This window comes from Photinus pyralis, unplaced genomic scaffold (assembly GCF_008802855.1).
Source record: "Photinus pyralis isolate 1611_PpyrPB1 unplaced genomic scaffold, Ppyr1.3 Ppyr1.4_LG4, whole genome shotgun sequence".
Taxonomy (NCBI): domain Eukaryota; kingdom Metazoa; phylum Arthropoda; class Insecta; order Coleoptera; family Lampyridae; genus Photinus; species Photinus pyralis.
Genome location: NW_022170511.1, coordinates 9,878,553 through 9,892,834, shown reverse-complemented (window position 1 = coordinate 9,892,834; position 14,282 = coordinate 9,878,553). Strand labels below are relative to the sequence as shown.

Sequence of the window (14,282 nt, the reverse complement as noted above, 5' to 3'; positions counted from 1 at the left end):
TTACTAGGTAACAGCGCTAATAATGGAATCGCGTTTTGGATAAGTCCGCCAAAAAATCACGATATCCGCATTTTGTTTGGGGAATGTTGGTGATGTTGCTGCGGTAACCCAAAAGTGATCTTTCAATCAATTAATTTTTCTGGTTTAACGAGCCATGGAGGTAAATCCCGCTAAGAAAAAGCTAGTAAGACCCGAATTTACTGGTCACTTGGCACGCCAAATTCAGAGAAATTTGGCTATGGCTATTGCTGGTGGGGTAACCAGTAGTTGTCTCTTTTACTTCTTCTACATTCGTAAGAAGAAGCAAGCGTATGCGGACTATCATAGGTATGCAAATTGGTGTATACCTAGATGTGTTTGTGTATTATTTCAGAACGTTTTTTAGGCAGTTGGACCCCGACGCTCTGTTTGAGGAAATGAGAGAAAACGGTGTGTTTCAGTCTCTAGGTGGTGCTTGAACTTGATATGTATCTGTAATAAACTGTTCCATTATGAAAGAAGGTATTATTTTTTGCCCCAACTCCTCGAGGCGCGAACCACAAAGCACTTTGCTTAGCTTTATAGGAGAACTCCAATTTTTGGATATCTGTGATCGTATAGACAAAAGGTTTTTAAAGAGGGACTTATATTATGATTGTGGTTGCCATAAAAACTAAAGAGACCATTCCGATCTTGGCTTCATCGGGGTCGCAGGACACGGCTCTTAGGGATTTTATATGTGGCGCTGTCCGGGGCAGGCGACTGCCATAAGATCGGAAGCACATTTGTCCGGACTGAATCGGTCCGGACCGGCCGGCAAAAATTCCGGAGTTGGGTATTCTGCTGTGACAATAAATCGTGAATGTCAATGATATTATCTTAGACCATATAGTACATGGACTGCTATTAGCCCTATGCTTTCAATACAAAATGAGTGGTCACGGATAGAGGGCACTGTAGTCGTGGGTATGTGAATCTCAGGGTAAACTAAAGTCGTGTAAACACCATTCTGATCCCGTAAAGAGTAGCTTTTATAGTAACCGCGTAGTACGGGAAGCTTTAAATCCTCTTGATTATCTTCTATGCGTCCACAAATAGCAATAGGTTTGTTTTTTGGCATATCTAGGCGATTAATTAATTGACGTTTATAAATTTATAGGTTGACAGTCTCAAATAGTGTCTAATCGGACAACTTCGGACAGACTCGTTTACCCTGAAACTCACATACCCAAGCGATGTCCTTGACCCTATTTTAGTTACAATTAGCAGTCCATGTACTATATGGTCTAAGGATATTATTCAATTAGGAGTTTTAAAGATCACTTTGTAAAAAAATTTCGTGTGCAACACGTGTTGAAGGTGTCTTTTTTGGTTGTCGAAAAGGGGATACGTCGGGATGGCTGACGAATCATGGATTATGCAGTGACAGAATTCTTCTAATCCATGATTCGTCAGCCATCCCGACGTATCGCCTGATGATGGACGAGAAATAAAGTCCGAAATCGATAGCGACTAACATTTTTATAATAAACAAATTAGTGTAATATTTTCGACAACCATAGACCACACACTAATTCAATATGGAGCCATTCATCAACAGTGTCTTTTTTGCTTGATTAACTCGGGCTTCATTCTCATTAATCAAACTGGAAGTTCATGAAAAAAAAACTATCACTTTCGAAACTTTTACAAATAACTGTTATGTGTCATTTTTTTCATTAAATTTATGCAATCTTTGCTACCGCTTCAAGAATCACTGGAGTCATAATACATAACACAGGTCAACAAAAAAATATTTTTTTTTGCGCATGGGATTTACATAATATATTCTGACTATAATAAGCAAATAAAAAGTGCAATTAGACATCGAAAATATTTGCTTTTACAAAAGTTATAGCGATTTGATTGAAAGCTTTCAGGGGCGAAAATTAAAACTGGAATCTTTGTTTTCCCTCAAATAAAAAGAAAAATGGAGGGTGATATTTTCCCGCGGTTACTTAGCAAAGAGGAAAAGAAATCCTGGAACAGTTTTAAGGCGATAGTCCATGTTTTCCCGTTCAGTGTTTCCTGGGAAACCATCGAGCTGAAAATTATGACGAGCTGACAGGTTTTGGTGTTGCATCATCGGGTATAGAATGTCTCTTAAGATGCACAGGTTACATTTTCATTTAGATTAATTTAAGGATAATATGGGAGCTTATTCGGAATAACAAGGACAACCCTTTCATCAAGACATATTGGAATTTAGGCACGTTACCAAGGCCAGTAAGCTGGAAGCATGATGGAAGGTCATACTTGGGGGGTTGATGAGAAAAACTTCAGTTGAACATGACAAAAACAGCAAAACTGTTCCATTTTTAAACATTTAGACTCTAAGACAAACAAATTTTAAATGTAGGAACGTTACCTTATAATAAATCATGCCAATGTAAGTAAGATTTTATAGGTATTTTTATTTTTTGGTTTTTTGCATTTTTTTCGCACAAAAACAAATACATAACCTTTTTTTGTTCTAATTCTTATTTGTGGCTATACAAGCAATACAAATAAGGTATATATGTCCCATGCGCAAAAATGCTGTAGACCAGTGCTGTTTTAAGTACAGCCTATTATTATATCTCTTTGGATACGTGTCACGTAATTGAGACCAATTTCCTTTTCAACTTCTCGGATTAGGTAGTAGTTGTAGTGCGCTATTCAGTCGCTTTTCTGAAGGAACGTAATAGGGACGATCGATGTCATTTTAGGGATGAATGGGGAGCAATTGTTCAAATATTTAGATCGATTATACATTTACACGTATCGTCCCTTAAAAAACGCTAATACATTTTGTTTCGGAATTGTTGACCACTTGAATGAAAATATTTTCCTAAGTGGGTTTTTTAGGGAACATGTAATGGGGACTATCAGGATCATTTTAGGGATATTAAATCGCAATTGTTCAAACATTCAGATTTATTATAAATCTACACGTACCGTTCTTCAAAAAGCGCTAATAAAGTTTGTTTCATTCTGAATATTCAGGTAGGGTTTAGTCAAATATTCGATTTATAAATCAACGTGTATCTTCCCTTATTATTATGATCGGTGTTTCTTGTGAGAACTCAGGTCTAGCCTGGTTAACTAATCGCACGGATAAAAATCAAGTAACGATTAGTGTCTGGTGAAGTTATGTAGAGTCCTTAAAAAAAAAAAAAAAAAAAAAAAAAAAAAAAAAAAATTCACACACGTACATTGGACATCTAGGGATAATGTAATTCGTACTTACCAACATACCTATTGATGGGCACAATAGCCAACGCTATCAGGAAAGAGGAAAACAAAACAAAAAATCATTATAATAATTCCTGTAATTTTATTAAATGGAGTTTATTGTGTAAGTGTTTCTTTGGCTTTGCGTTTGGGTTGAATACGAGTGGGTTGTGATAAAGTGGTGTGTTTCTGTGAAGAAGGAGTTTTGTGTTTTTTAATTGTATTTATGGTGTTTCTTTGNCGTCAGTTAGAAAGATATGGAAAACCTTAGAAAATGAAGATAAACTGATAAGTTCTTTAAGGGTTTTGGCACATAATGAATTGAACTAAAATATTTTCAAGATGGCGCCACTTCCGGAAATACCGGAAGTAGCCATCAACTTTGTTATTTTAAATAGGGACCCACTATTTTTTCTACATTTTTCGATTCTACGTCAAATTTAGAGTACAACGATACCCCATAGTTGACCCTTTGCTCCAAGGGCTTCGCCGATATTCAAGTTTTTATTTCAAAAATTGAATTTGCAGGGGTAATTTTAAAAATTTATTATTCGAAAACGGTGAGAGATATTGCAACACAGTTTTCACTGATTTATTAAAGAAAGATCCAATGGTATGCGTAACAGCCTAAAAAAGTGAGACTACGTCACTTTTTCAAAGCTCTCAGCTTTTAAACTTTTAAGTAACTATAACTCCATTTTTTCAAATGACACCCCCCATTTTGTTCTTCGCCCTTGTTTTCCTTTTTCTCAGACTTTTAATTTGATACAAAATGTCAAAAGCTCCTTCAAACGGTTTCTGAGATATTCCAGATTTTTAGTTACTTCTTGTGGCAAATTGATAAAAAAATTAAGTCGCTTGATGTTATTCTTTTGTTTTTATTATGATAATATTTAAACGTCAAATTTTTGCTGCTTGAACTTATACTTCTCGTCAATAATGGCTCGTTTGGGTTACACTATTGAAGATTTTTTGAATTTAATATTAATACACGGTGAATGTAATTGAATAGCGGCCAGGACTTGCCGTCTTTTTTCCGAAAAATACCCTGACAAGGCGCAACCCACAGAGGCTATAATTCGCAAATTAATACAAAATTTCAGGAATAACGGTACGTTTCAAACAAAAATACAAAAAAAGGAAGCCTATGGTAGACCCTGAAGAACAAGAAATAACTGTAAAATACGACAGTACAGAGAATTCTTTGTGCACTCGTGTCTGATATGTCAATTTCTCTTTGGATATCATTATGCGATGCAGTTGGATTTGCAGCAAAATACGCCAGTACAGCTGTTATTTCTTGTCCTTTAGAGTCTACCGCAGGCTTGCTTTTTTGTATTTTTGTTTGTAACATACCGTTATTCCTGCAAATTTGACGTTTAAACATTATCATAATAAAAACAAAAGAATTACATCAAGCGAATTAATTTTTTTATTAATTTGCTACAAGAAGTAACTAAAGCATGGAATATCTCGGAAACCGTTTGAAGCAGCTTTTGACATTTTGTATTAAATGAAAGGTCTACGAAAAAGGAAAACAAGGGTGAAGAACAAAATGGGGGGTGCCATTTGAAAAAATGGAGTTATGGATATTTAAAAGTTTAAAAGTTGAGAGCATTGAAAAAGTGGCGTAGTCTCACTTTCTTAGAGTATTACGCATACCATAAGAAAATTCGATCTTTCTTTAATAAATCAGTGAAAACTGTGTTGCAATATCTCTCACTGTTTTCGAATAATAAATTTTTAAAATTACCCCTGCAAATTCAATTTTTGACATAAAAACTTGAATATCGGCGAAACCCTTGGAACAAAGTGTCAACTATGGGGTATTGTTGTACTCCAAATTTGACGTAGAATCCGAAAATGTAGAAAAAATGGGGGGTCCCTATTTAAAATAACAAAGTTGATGGCTACTTCCGGTATTTCCGGAAGTGGCGCCATCTTGAAAATATTTTAGTTCAATTCATCATGTGCCAAAACCCTTAAAGGACTTATCAGTTTAGTTTCATTTTCAAAGGTTTTCCATATCTTTCTAACTGACGCTCGTCAAGAATGACCTGTATAATGTTCGGAAATGACAAGTCCCGAATGAATGGCGCATCAATATATGACACTATAACTTTGAAGTTTGGCAGAATCAGGCTCAATGAAATTATTAGGAGTAATAATTATCGATCAAACTTTTAAATGGAACAATCTTGTGACCATCTCTTTCATTTCTGTACACGGTTATCCAAATTATGCTACCCGTTGCGTATCACGTCGATCAACTGCAGTGAAGATATTCTAACTTTTATTCCGTCATGAAATTCTGGGGGGTTGCTTCAGGGGTTTTGTCATTCAAAAAAGAGCAATACGTATCATATTTAAAATAAAGCTGAGTGACATTTTTAAAGAAAAGAACTTGTTAAATTCAATGTCTGTATGTAGTGTAACATACATATGTACGTTGCTGTATTTTTTTATCGAAATTCAAATTTCTACAACATTTACACTCATGGTATTGTCCAGTGCCACAAACACAAATACGCTGTAAAAACTAGGTGCTAACGCACCACAAAGCCTTTTTTGTTGTTTTATTAATTTCTTCAAAGTCGCGGACGAATTTTGATTTTGGGTACATTCCAAGACTACCTGTATGTTGTATATTTCAAGTATTTGTACATCGCTGCAATGAGGACAGTTGGTTGATGGCATTCCATTTAAACAAAATCGCCTTAGAAGGATCATCCAGTTCTTATTCGATCGAAAGCAGGAATGTTAGTTGTATTGCACCTATACATTTCTGCTTCACGAATAAATATCTCATCTTATCTAATTGATTACGTTTTAATTGTTTCATTTCGTTAATCAAATCCAGATTGCCAAAAACGACATTATAAACGAGCATTATTTCTGATAGTGATACACACAGTATCGTTACGTACCTAGGATAAAAGATAGCAATCTCATAGGAGCTAACTATAAAGGAGGCAAAAAAAAGATTATGCTTCCTTTTTCATTGCTCGGTCATATTGGCATATTTAGCTCCTTTCCCCATTTCGCTTTTGCAACCACTACGCAAAGAGTTCGTTTTGTGGACTGTATTATAGCATTAAGGTTTTTTTCTGCTCTAGTACCTACTTAAGCACAAAAATGCCCCACAGTCCCTCATCACCAATGAGTAAGTAAAAATTGAGTTATATTCTTTTAAGGCAGTTGTCATCTTTAGTTTATACACTGGGTTTATTGCTGTATGTTATGGTAGCATTCCCAGGAATCACGTCTGCAGACGACATCCTCGTTGTCTTTAACGTTGAAGAAAAACTACCTGTGCAAAAGACAAATAAAAATTTTCTGAATGTAGCTATAGATACCTCGCAAATGATGAAGAATTTTTCAAATATCGACATAAGGTAAGGGGAACCGGGGGTAGGTAATCGAATCCTTTTTTAACTTAACGTATATTCTCCTCTTGTAGAGATGACAAATTGGTAAAGCTGATGAAACCTTTAGCGCCCGGATATTTAAGAATCGGTGGCAATATGGCTAGCAGTTTACTATTTGATCCAAACGTTACAATTACTCTATACTCTGATGCCGACTACGAAATGAGGAAAGAATTTACAATGTCAGGTTAGTAAAAACCTGTGCCATATCCTTGCAGAAGAGTGTTTCCTGTTCATCAATTTCAATTTGAATATGTTATACTTAATTTGATTGTTTTACTTTTTATTTACACAATTACTTTTGTAGCAACGGTATGGGATGATCTAAATAACCTCGCTAAAAGATCAGGTTTAAAAATTCTTTTCGACTTAAATTATTTAACACGTCTCGATGGAGATAAGTGGGATCCCAGTAATGCCGAAGAATTAATCAAATACTCGGCTAAACGCAACTATTCTCTCGACTGGGAGCTGGGCAATGGTAAATTTAATTCTAAAATGTCGTTACCGAATTTTCAACTTTTAGAACCAAATCTTTACCCGAAACATTTCAACTATACACCAAAGCCTGAGCAGATGGCCGAGGATTTTAGCACCTGCCGTAACCTTTTGAATTCTTACCCGATTTACAATACTTCGTTATTGGTTGGACCGGCCACAACGAGGCCCACTACGATGACCACACCCGCGAGCAAAATACTATCTGGGTTCGTTAAACATGGAAAGGATTACGTTGATGCTGTCACTTGGCATCAGTAAGTTACGTGTGTTGTTAGATCAGACAATTTTAACGCGTTGCTGCAGCTATTATTTCGATGGACGTGAAGCTAACATCTCCCACTTTATGAATCCAGATGTCTTCAACCTACTAGACACGCAAATCACTAATTCAAAGGAAATACTCAAAGAAGCTGGAGCCAAAAAGAAGTCGATGTGGTTAGGTAAGTACTTACTTAAAGTAATTTCAAAGTGCACAATATACCCTTTTAGGTGAAACGTCCTCGGCTTTTGGTGGAGGTGCCCCGGGTTTATCAAATACATTCGTCGCTACATTTATTTGGTTAGATAAACTTGGGCTGGCGGCACGACAGGGGATAGATTTGGTTATTCGACAGGCATTATTTGGAGGTAACTATTCCTTATTGGATAGTGATCTAAACCCGTTACCCGTAAGTACTTCATCGATGACGATAAGCATATTACTTACGTTATTGTAGGATTGGTGGCTTAGCATCATCTACAAAAAGCTAGTGGGCCGTCGAGTGGCCCCTTGTAAGATTTTCGCCCCAGCTGAAGTCAGACTATACTGTCATTGCGCCCGAAAAGTCTTCCAAGGAACCAAGTCTGTTGTTCGTAAGTAGTTATATAATTTGACAATCTAATCATCGTGACTTTCAGTTTTTGGTTTGAACGTTAAAGACTCCGCAGAAAATGTCAAAATAGCAGAGTACGCTGGAGACGTTTGGGAGTACAGACTGAGTGCAAAATATCTCACTTCAAAGTACGCTGAACATTACCCACGCTTGCGTGCTAATTTTGTATTTTTCCAGGAAGATGCAGCTGAATGATAAAACATTATCTGTTACAAGTGACGGCATCTTATCACGCATATCTCCCGTAAAAATTAAGTCGAATAATCTTAAAATACATGGCCATTCCCTTGTGTTTTGGATTATACCTATGGAACTTGCAAGTTGTTCATTGGAATAGGTTTCTTTATCATGGTTGATGGTGTATATCACGGAAACACTTATTTTAAAAAATATATTTTTTTAAATAATATAAACTGTTAATTTGTGATATTTATATAAAAATACGTAACTAAGATATGAGCAAACGTCTATCTCTGTCTTTCAGGGCCAACTCGAATCACTGAATTATAATTCATCTTTATAAAAAAATAAGTTATTTATGCGGTAAAGGGAGATTTTAACCTTTAACTGAATTAACTTTGACGAGATGGTTAGTTTCCCTTTATCGTCTGTATAATACAAAACTTTATTTTATAGCAGAACCCATATAATTAAATATAAATGCTGGTGACAATTCTGAATCATTGTATTGTTCTGAACTTCATTTCATTTCATGCCCCACGTCCCATTTGAAATAATTATGAAAGATGTCATCAGAATGCACAATTATCTTTTCACTAAATCCACCCTTGCGGTTAAAGTGATTCTATCCTTACGATTAAATAACCTAATCACTTAAACCTATATTAAAATATCATAATTTAACATCTGCTATAAAAAGAGTTTTTTTAATAGTGAACAATGTTACTTTTTTTAAAGACTTACTATGGGTTTGCATGACGTTGAACAAAGCATCAATTTTTGAGTGACAATAAATCGTAAATGTCAATGATATTATTCAACTATGGGTTTTAAAGATCACCTTCTAAAAAAATTTCGTGTGCAACACGTGTTGAAGGTGTCTTTTTGCTTGATTAACTCGGGCTTCATTCTCCTTAATAAGAAAAAGTGTTTTCCCGAGAAATTTTGGTGCAGTCGATTTTTGGTAAAAAAGGAAGGTTGTACACTGCCTTTTTTGAGACCCTCAAAAAAATTGTCTCGGATCGACCCGGAAAAAAATTTTTCTTATAGAATGTGGCCTGTAGAATCCATAATTTCAAACATTTCCAAGATTGGGCTACTAGTTCAAAATTTACAGCCCTTTGAATTTTCTTTCGAAATTGGTTTCTAGTCTATAACTTTCTATTGAGAAGTCTGATCGAAAAAGTACGAATTGTTTTGGATTCTACGCACCAAAATTAATAAGAAAAAGTGTTTTCCCGAGAAATTTTGGTGCAGTCGATTTTTGGTAAAAAAGGAAGGTTATACACTGCCTTTTTTTGAGCCCCGAAAAAAAAATTGTCTCGGATCGACCCGGAAAAAAATTTTCTTATAGAATGTGGCCTGTAGAATCCATAATTTCAAACAGTTCCAAGATTGGGCTACTAGTTCAAAAGTTACAGCCTTTGAATTTTTTTTCGAATTGGTTTCTAGTCTATAACTTTTGATTGAGAAGTCTAATCGAAAAAGTACGAATTGTTTTGGATTCTACGCACCAAAATTAATAAGAAAAAGTGTTTTCCCGAGAAATTTTGGTGTAGTCGATTTTTGGTAAAAAAGGAAGGTTATACACTGCCTTTTTTTGAGCCCCGAAAAAAAATTGTCTCAGATCGACCGGGAAAAAAAATTTTCTTATAGAATGTGGCCTGTAGAATCCATAATTTCAAACAGTTCCAAGATTGGGCTACTAGTTCAAAAGTTACAGCCCTTTGAATTTTTTTTCAAATTGGTTTCTAGTCTATAACTTTTGATTAAGAAGTCTGATCGAAAAAGTACGAATTGATTTGGATAAGTATAAGGGTAATGATTACCATTACGTTGAGGTATAAATATTGAATGTGTGAATATTTTAATATGAAAATACTGTTTTTACGGGAATAAATGGTACATAGAAATATTTTGTTTTACAATGAATATTTCCCCACACAGGAAAGTTGAAGGTGAAAGGTGACTTTACGCCAACTCTTCAGTTACCTATCTCGTACGAAATTGCACGAAGAGCATTTTCAGCTAAAAATATTTCATCTAGCCCTAGCGATATATTTGCAAAAAGCCACGAAAATTGATGATTTTCGCCGCTTTTATGAATTTCCTAGGCTAATAGGTACACCTAGGCTAACTTCTGAGTATCTACCTTGTATGAAATTTCCCGAGAAATATTTTCAGCTAAAAATATTTCATATAGACCTCATAGATTGCGAGATATCAGCCAAAAAGAGCGCAAACACGGTTTTTGGGGGATGGTGGGGTGGCTGGAGCCTTTAGCACAGAGTCTGGAGGGTGGGATTTTTAATATGTTGTTTTTGACAGCTAACTGAAAATATTCTATCATTTTTCCTTTTCCACCTCAAAATGTCCAGTTTGCCAATTTTACAGTCTCTATCGCCTAGACTACTTCCAACTATAAGTTGATTTTTCATTTTCAAGTTTCAATATTTCAAAAAATTTTCAGTAGTACCTAGTATAAAAGGCATTTTAGGTAACAGTGTTTGCGCTATAAAATTTTTAATGAACTAAACAACACTAATCAGCGTGTTCCAGGATTTTACTAGAAAAACAGGAAGTGTAAAAAAGTGTTCTGTGTTTAATACATCGAGGATAGTTTCTTATTAAATTTTCAGTATGTGTGAAATTTTAACACGATTTGTAGATTTAACGATCCAAATAAATTCTAAAGGCACAGTCACCATGAAATGTTTGATGATGATACTACCTGTTTTGTTTTGAGTGGCGTGTCCGTGAAATTAATATCACGAACTGAATTACAACAACTGACTCACTGACACGTCCGAAACTCAACAAGTAATTAAATTAAATTCATTAATACATTAAATTAAATTAAATGCACCAAGGGTTAAAATCAATTCTGGTTTCTGATTGAATGAATAATCCTATTAATTAAAGGTCTCAATACCTATCTGTTAATCTCTAATTCGTAATTTATATATCTAAAAATATTAAACGCATGGGCAAATTTGAAGGTAAAAAAAAACCATCCCACTTCCATTGATTATACACAGTGCATACACGTTATTGGTTACTGGCTGTACATTAGACACTGCAAAATTGCCTTTATGGCAGACACGGCCACATATATGCTTTTCATTACCTAACCTTAAAAAAATATCATCATGGAAATTACGACACAAACAAACGTAAAGGCATCTTCAAAAGAAAAAGTCAGAAAAAAATTCCACGATTGCCCCTACGAGCATTGCTCAGCTTCTTTCACGAAGAACAGCAAGTTAGTTTACCACATTCGGAGACATACTGGAGAGGTTTGTGCGATATACTTTTTTAATTTGATGTAATACCCACTTCTAGCGACCTTTTGCTTGTGATGCACCCGGTTGTAATAAAACGTACCTCTACTCCTTTCATCTACGTCGCCATCAAGAATCGCATAGTGCAACACCTCGAGGCCAAATAACATGTCCCATTCCTGGTTGCTACCTTCAATTATCCAATCACAGCAATTTGAAGAGGCACATAAAACGCAAACATAGCAGTAACGATCATTACCAGTTTCACTGCGACTATTGTAAGCAAGGGTTTCATAGGAAAAGGCAATTACTGAATCATATTCATTTGCACACCGGCGTCGCATCCTTTCAGTAGGTCACTGTTGTTCTTATGTTGTGTAATCCGTATATTTTAGATGTGTACTGTGTGACAATCTGTTTCTTACCACGACAGAGTTAAACAGGCACAAGCGCCTGCATCAAAAATACTATTGCAAATGTGGTGAACAATTTGAAAAATGGAGTGTACTAGTCGCTCACAGGAAAACTTGCGATAGTTCTAGTAAGTTGTACTCTCTCACTATCTGATTTTGTTTAAACTTGTTGCAGAGAAAGTGTGCCGTGTTTGTAACATGTCATTTGAGCACAGTGGTAACTTTAAGTCTCATTTGGAAACACACTTCGCGAACGCCGCACATAAATTTATATGTGGTTATGACGATTGTAATCGATCGTATATGTATAAGAAGAATCTAACATGCCACATTCGGAGATTCCATCAGAAACAACATCTAATTAAGAAGTTGAAGTGCACAGCACCCGGATGCCAGATGACGTTTGGTAGAAATGTAAGTAGGTATAAGGAAAAACTGGTTTAACACTTACTTGTGTGCTTTTCAGCAAATTCTCAAGAATCACATTCAGAAATGCCATAGCGGAAAATCAAAACTAAGAAAGGAACGCAAGCCTCGCAGAGACAAGGGTGTATCGAAGCAGAGTACAGCAGCAATCTTAGCTGGCTTAGAACTTCCGAGATCAGTACATACGGATATTATTAAAGGGGGCACAATAGACTTTTCCATGATAGAAAAGTTACCTAATCTCATTAACCCTGTGTTAAATAAATGTTCTGGTAGTCCGATTGAGAAATCTGATTCGGAACCAGAGCTTGTAAAAGAAGTGTGTTAATAAAATTTATACTAAGAATTTTTTTGTTCGTTTATTCTATATAGTTTTATGCTTGCATGTTGAAATTTTCAATATGTTCAAAAATCGGCGACATCAAATGCTAATGGGATACCCAGCAAATTATATAAAGGCCTCTAATTACGTGTAGTGTCGCTATTGTTTAGGATTTAAATTCCCAGAACGTGTTTCTTTTGAAAACGGTTTTTAGGGAGGACATCTAACGTTAGTGCAATAAATTGGATGCTTTCTGGCAACAATTATATTAGCAGCATCTGTGGGGAAGTTTAGATCATATATTTGTATGATCTGGTGATATTGTAATTATAATAATTAAGTGCCCTGCATTATGCTTGGAAAATGCGAGAACGCAGTGCACGATATTGTCAACAGATGTCCGAACGATGACTTGAATAAAAATATACTTATTGAAACCAAAGATCATGTATAATGCTCGCGGTAGGGCTATTCTTTCCCGACCCTTACACGGATACTAGTTTAACGTAATTTCATAATATCAGAATTCAAAGACATTGATTAAAGTTGTAGGTGTGTGTTGTTAAATGAGCAAAGATCGGGATAACCCTCGCATCCTTAAGAAGTTGAGGAGTCGCCACACTTCATTGACCTTACTCCTCTATACTTTAATCGTTACATTATATTATTTGTTTTCTTAACATCAGACTGTTCAAGTATATACGATAAAAATACGTTCATAGTATTTTACAGTCCATGGTGATAATTTGTTGTCCCGAAATTGTCTGACTATTGTTCTTCTAGTATAAAAACAGTCACGTCAATCATCGCAGGCAGCCGCCCACTGCAAAACTGGTCGCTTGTGGAGGTGTGCACGAATTATGCTAATCTCTGTCTAGCACATGTGAAGAAAAAGACATAAGTTTTACAGTGGGCGGCTACCTGCGACTGTAGAAAACAGCAGCCACAACATGTTAAAGTTGTAAAACCATTTGTTTTGCAATTAGGTAAATTGTGGTATAGAACTATAAACTTTTAAGCGTAACAGATGTCACGTGCTTGATTCTTCAGGAGTGAAAACAGTACATATATATATACAAAGAATATATAACGTTATACCGGGTGAATATTTTAAAACCGAACATAGGTAATTAACATGGGGAAAACGTTTTTTGCATATCGTTGCGCCCCATGTTAACTTAGAGGGTTATCATAGGGATTTCAATGTAAAATTCGTAACATGCGATTATTGGCTCCCCAAATTATTTTAGAGCAAAAATGTATTAAACTTTTTTGTAGAAAAATTTTTACGCCAATCAACCGTATTAGTTTTCAATTTTTTTCATATAAAGACGGAATTTTTTTCAATAATCTGCGATGCCATGGAATTTTCTAAAACAAAAAGATATCCAGTTGTCAATTAGCAGCAGTCCGAAATGGATTTTATGATCGACTTGGTTACTGCCTTGCAGTTAATGGCGACTTATTCGAACATTTATTGTAAATTGTTATATTAGGAAACCGTTTTTGGTAATTTGGTCTTTCTTTATGTTGAATTCGCTGTTCTAAATATAATACTTTTTGATAGAATTTGATTTGTTTTATAGCATTCCATGGCATGACAGATATTGGCGTATAGTTTTTGTATT

The 14,282-nt window shown here is 35.3% G+C and overlaps 3 protein-coding genes across 5 annotated transcripts; all 3 read left to right on the top strand.

Annotated features, from left to right (window-relative positions):
- Positions 1–2: 2 nt before the first annotated feature.
- On the top strand, positions 3–497 carry LOC116169483 (cytochrome c oxidase subunit 6C-like). Its single transcript, XM_031485590.1, has 2 exons — positions 3–327; positions 386–497. Exons 1-2 carry the CDS (start codon positions 155–157, stop codon positions 456–458), a joined length of 246 nt encoding a protein of 81 aa, XP_031341450.1. The 5' UTR covers positions 3–154; the 3' UTR covers positions 459–497.
- A 5,791-nt stretch (positions 498–6,288) lies between these two features.
- LOC116169481 (heparanase-like) lies at positions 6,289–8,478 on the top strand. Of its 3 annotated transcripts, XM_031485585.1 has the most exons (10): positions 6,289–6,394; positions 6,443–6,626; positions 6,692–6,846; positions 6,967–7,140; positions 7,186–7,414; positions 7,464–7,600; positions 7,650–7,828; positions 7,877–8,012; positions 8,058–8,160; positions 8,210–8,478. In XM_031485585.1, the coding sequence occupies exons 1-10, from the start codon at positions 6,367–6,369 to the stop codon at positions 8,367–8,369; spliced, it is 1,485 nt and encodes a 494-aa protein (XP_031341445.1). In that variant the 5' UTR covers positions 6,289–6,366; the 3' UTR covers positions 8,370–8,478. The 3 variants fall into 3 exon arrangements, with proteins under 3 accessions (XP_031341445.1, XP_031341448.1, XP_031341446.1); XM_031485588.1 differs by lacking the exon at positions 6,289–6,394 and having other exon boundaries at positions 6,498–6,642; positions 8,210–8,474; XM_031485586.1 differs by lacking the exon at positions 6,289–6,394 and having other exon boundaries at positions 6,498–6,646; positions 8,210–8,474.
- A 2,838-nt stretch (positions 8,479–11,316) lies between these two features.
- Positions 11,317–12,681, top strand: LOC116168403 (transcription factor IIIA-like). Its single transcript, XM_031484209.1, has 5 exons — positions 11,317–11,508; positions 11,555–11,844; positions 11,889–12,034; positions 12,082–12,320; positions 12,373–12,681. The coding sequence occupies exons 1-5, from the start codon at positions 11,362–11,364 to the stop codon at positions 12,658–12,660; spliced, it is 1,110 nt and encodes a 369-aa protein (XP_031340069.1). The 5' UTR covers positions 11,317–11,361; the 3' UTR covers positions 12,661–12,681.
- The last annotated feature ends 1,601 nt before the right edge of the window (positions 12,682–14,282 follow it).

Bases quoted from the DNA above. Each gene is read 5' to 3' on its own strand.
- LOC116168403 (XM_031484209.1), top strand. From the start codon at position 11,362: ATGGAAATTACGACACAAACAAACGTAAAGGCATCTTCAAAAGAAAAA. The intron at 11,845-11,888 runs GTAGGTCACTGT...CGTATATTTTAG, and splicing joins ACCGGCGTCGCATCCTTTCA to ATGTGTACTGTGTGACAATC. The intron at 12,035-12,081 runs GTAAGTTGTACT...AACTTGTTGCAG, and splicing joins GAAAACTTGCGATAGTTCTA to AGAAAGTGTGCCGTGTTTGT.
- LOC116169481 (XM_031485585.1), top strand. From the start codon at position 6,367: ATGCCCCACAGTCCCTCATCACCAATGA. The intron at 6,847-6,966 runs GTTAGTAAAAAC...TTACTTTTGTAG, and splicing joins GAAAGAATTTACAATGTCAG to CAACGGTATGGGATGATCTA. The intron at 7,601-7,649 runs GTAAGTACTTAC...ATACCCTTTTAG, and splicing joins AAAGAAGTCGATGTGGTTAG to GTGAAACGTCCTCGGCTTTT.
- LOC116169483 (XM_031485590.1), top strand. From the start codon at position 155: ATGGAGGTAAATCCCGCTAAGAAAAAGCTAGTAAGACCCGAATTTACT. The intron at 328-385 runs GTATGCAAATTG...AACGTTTTTTAG, and splicing joins GCGTATGCGGACTATCATAG to GCAGTTGGACCCCGACGCTC.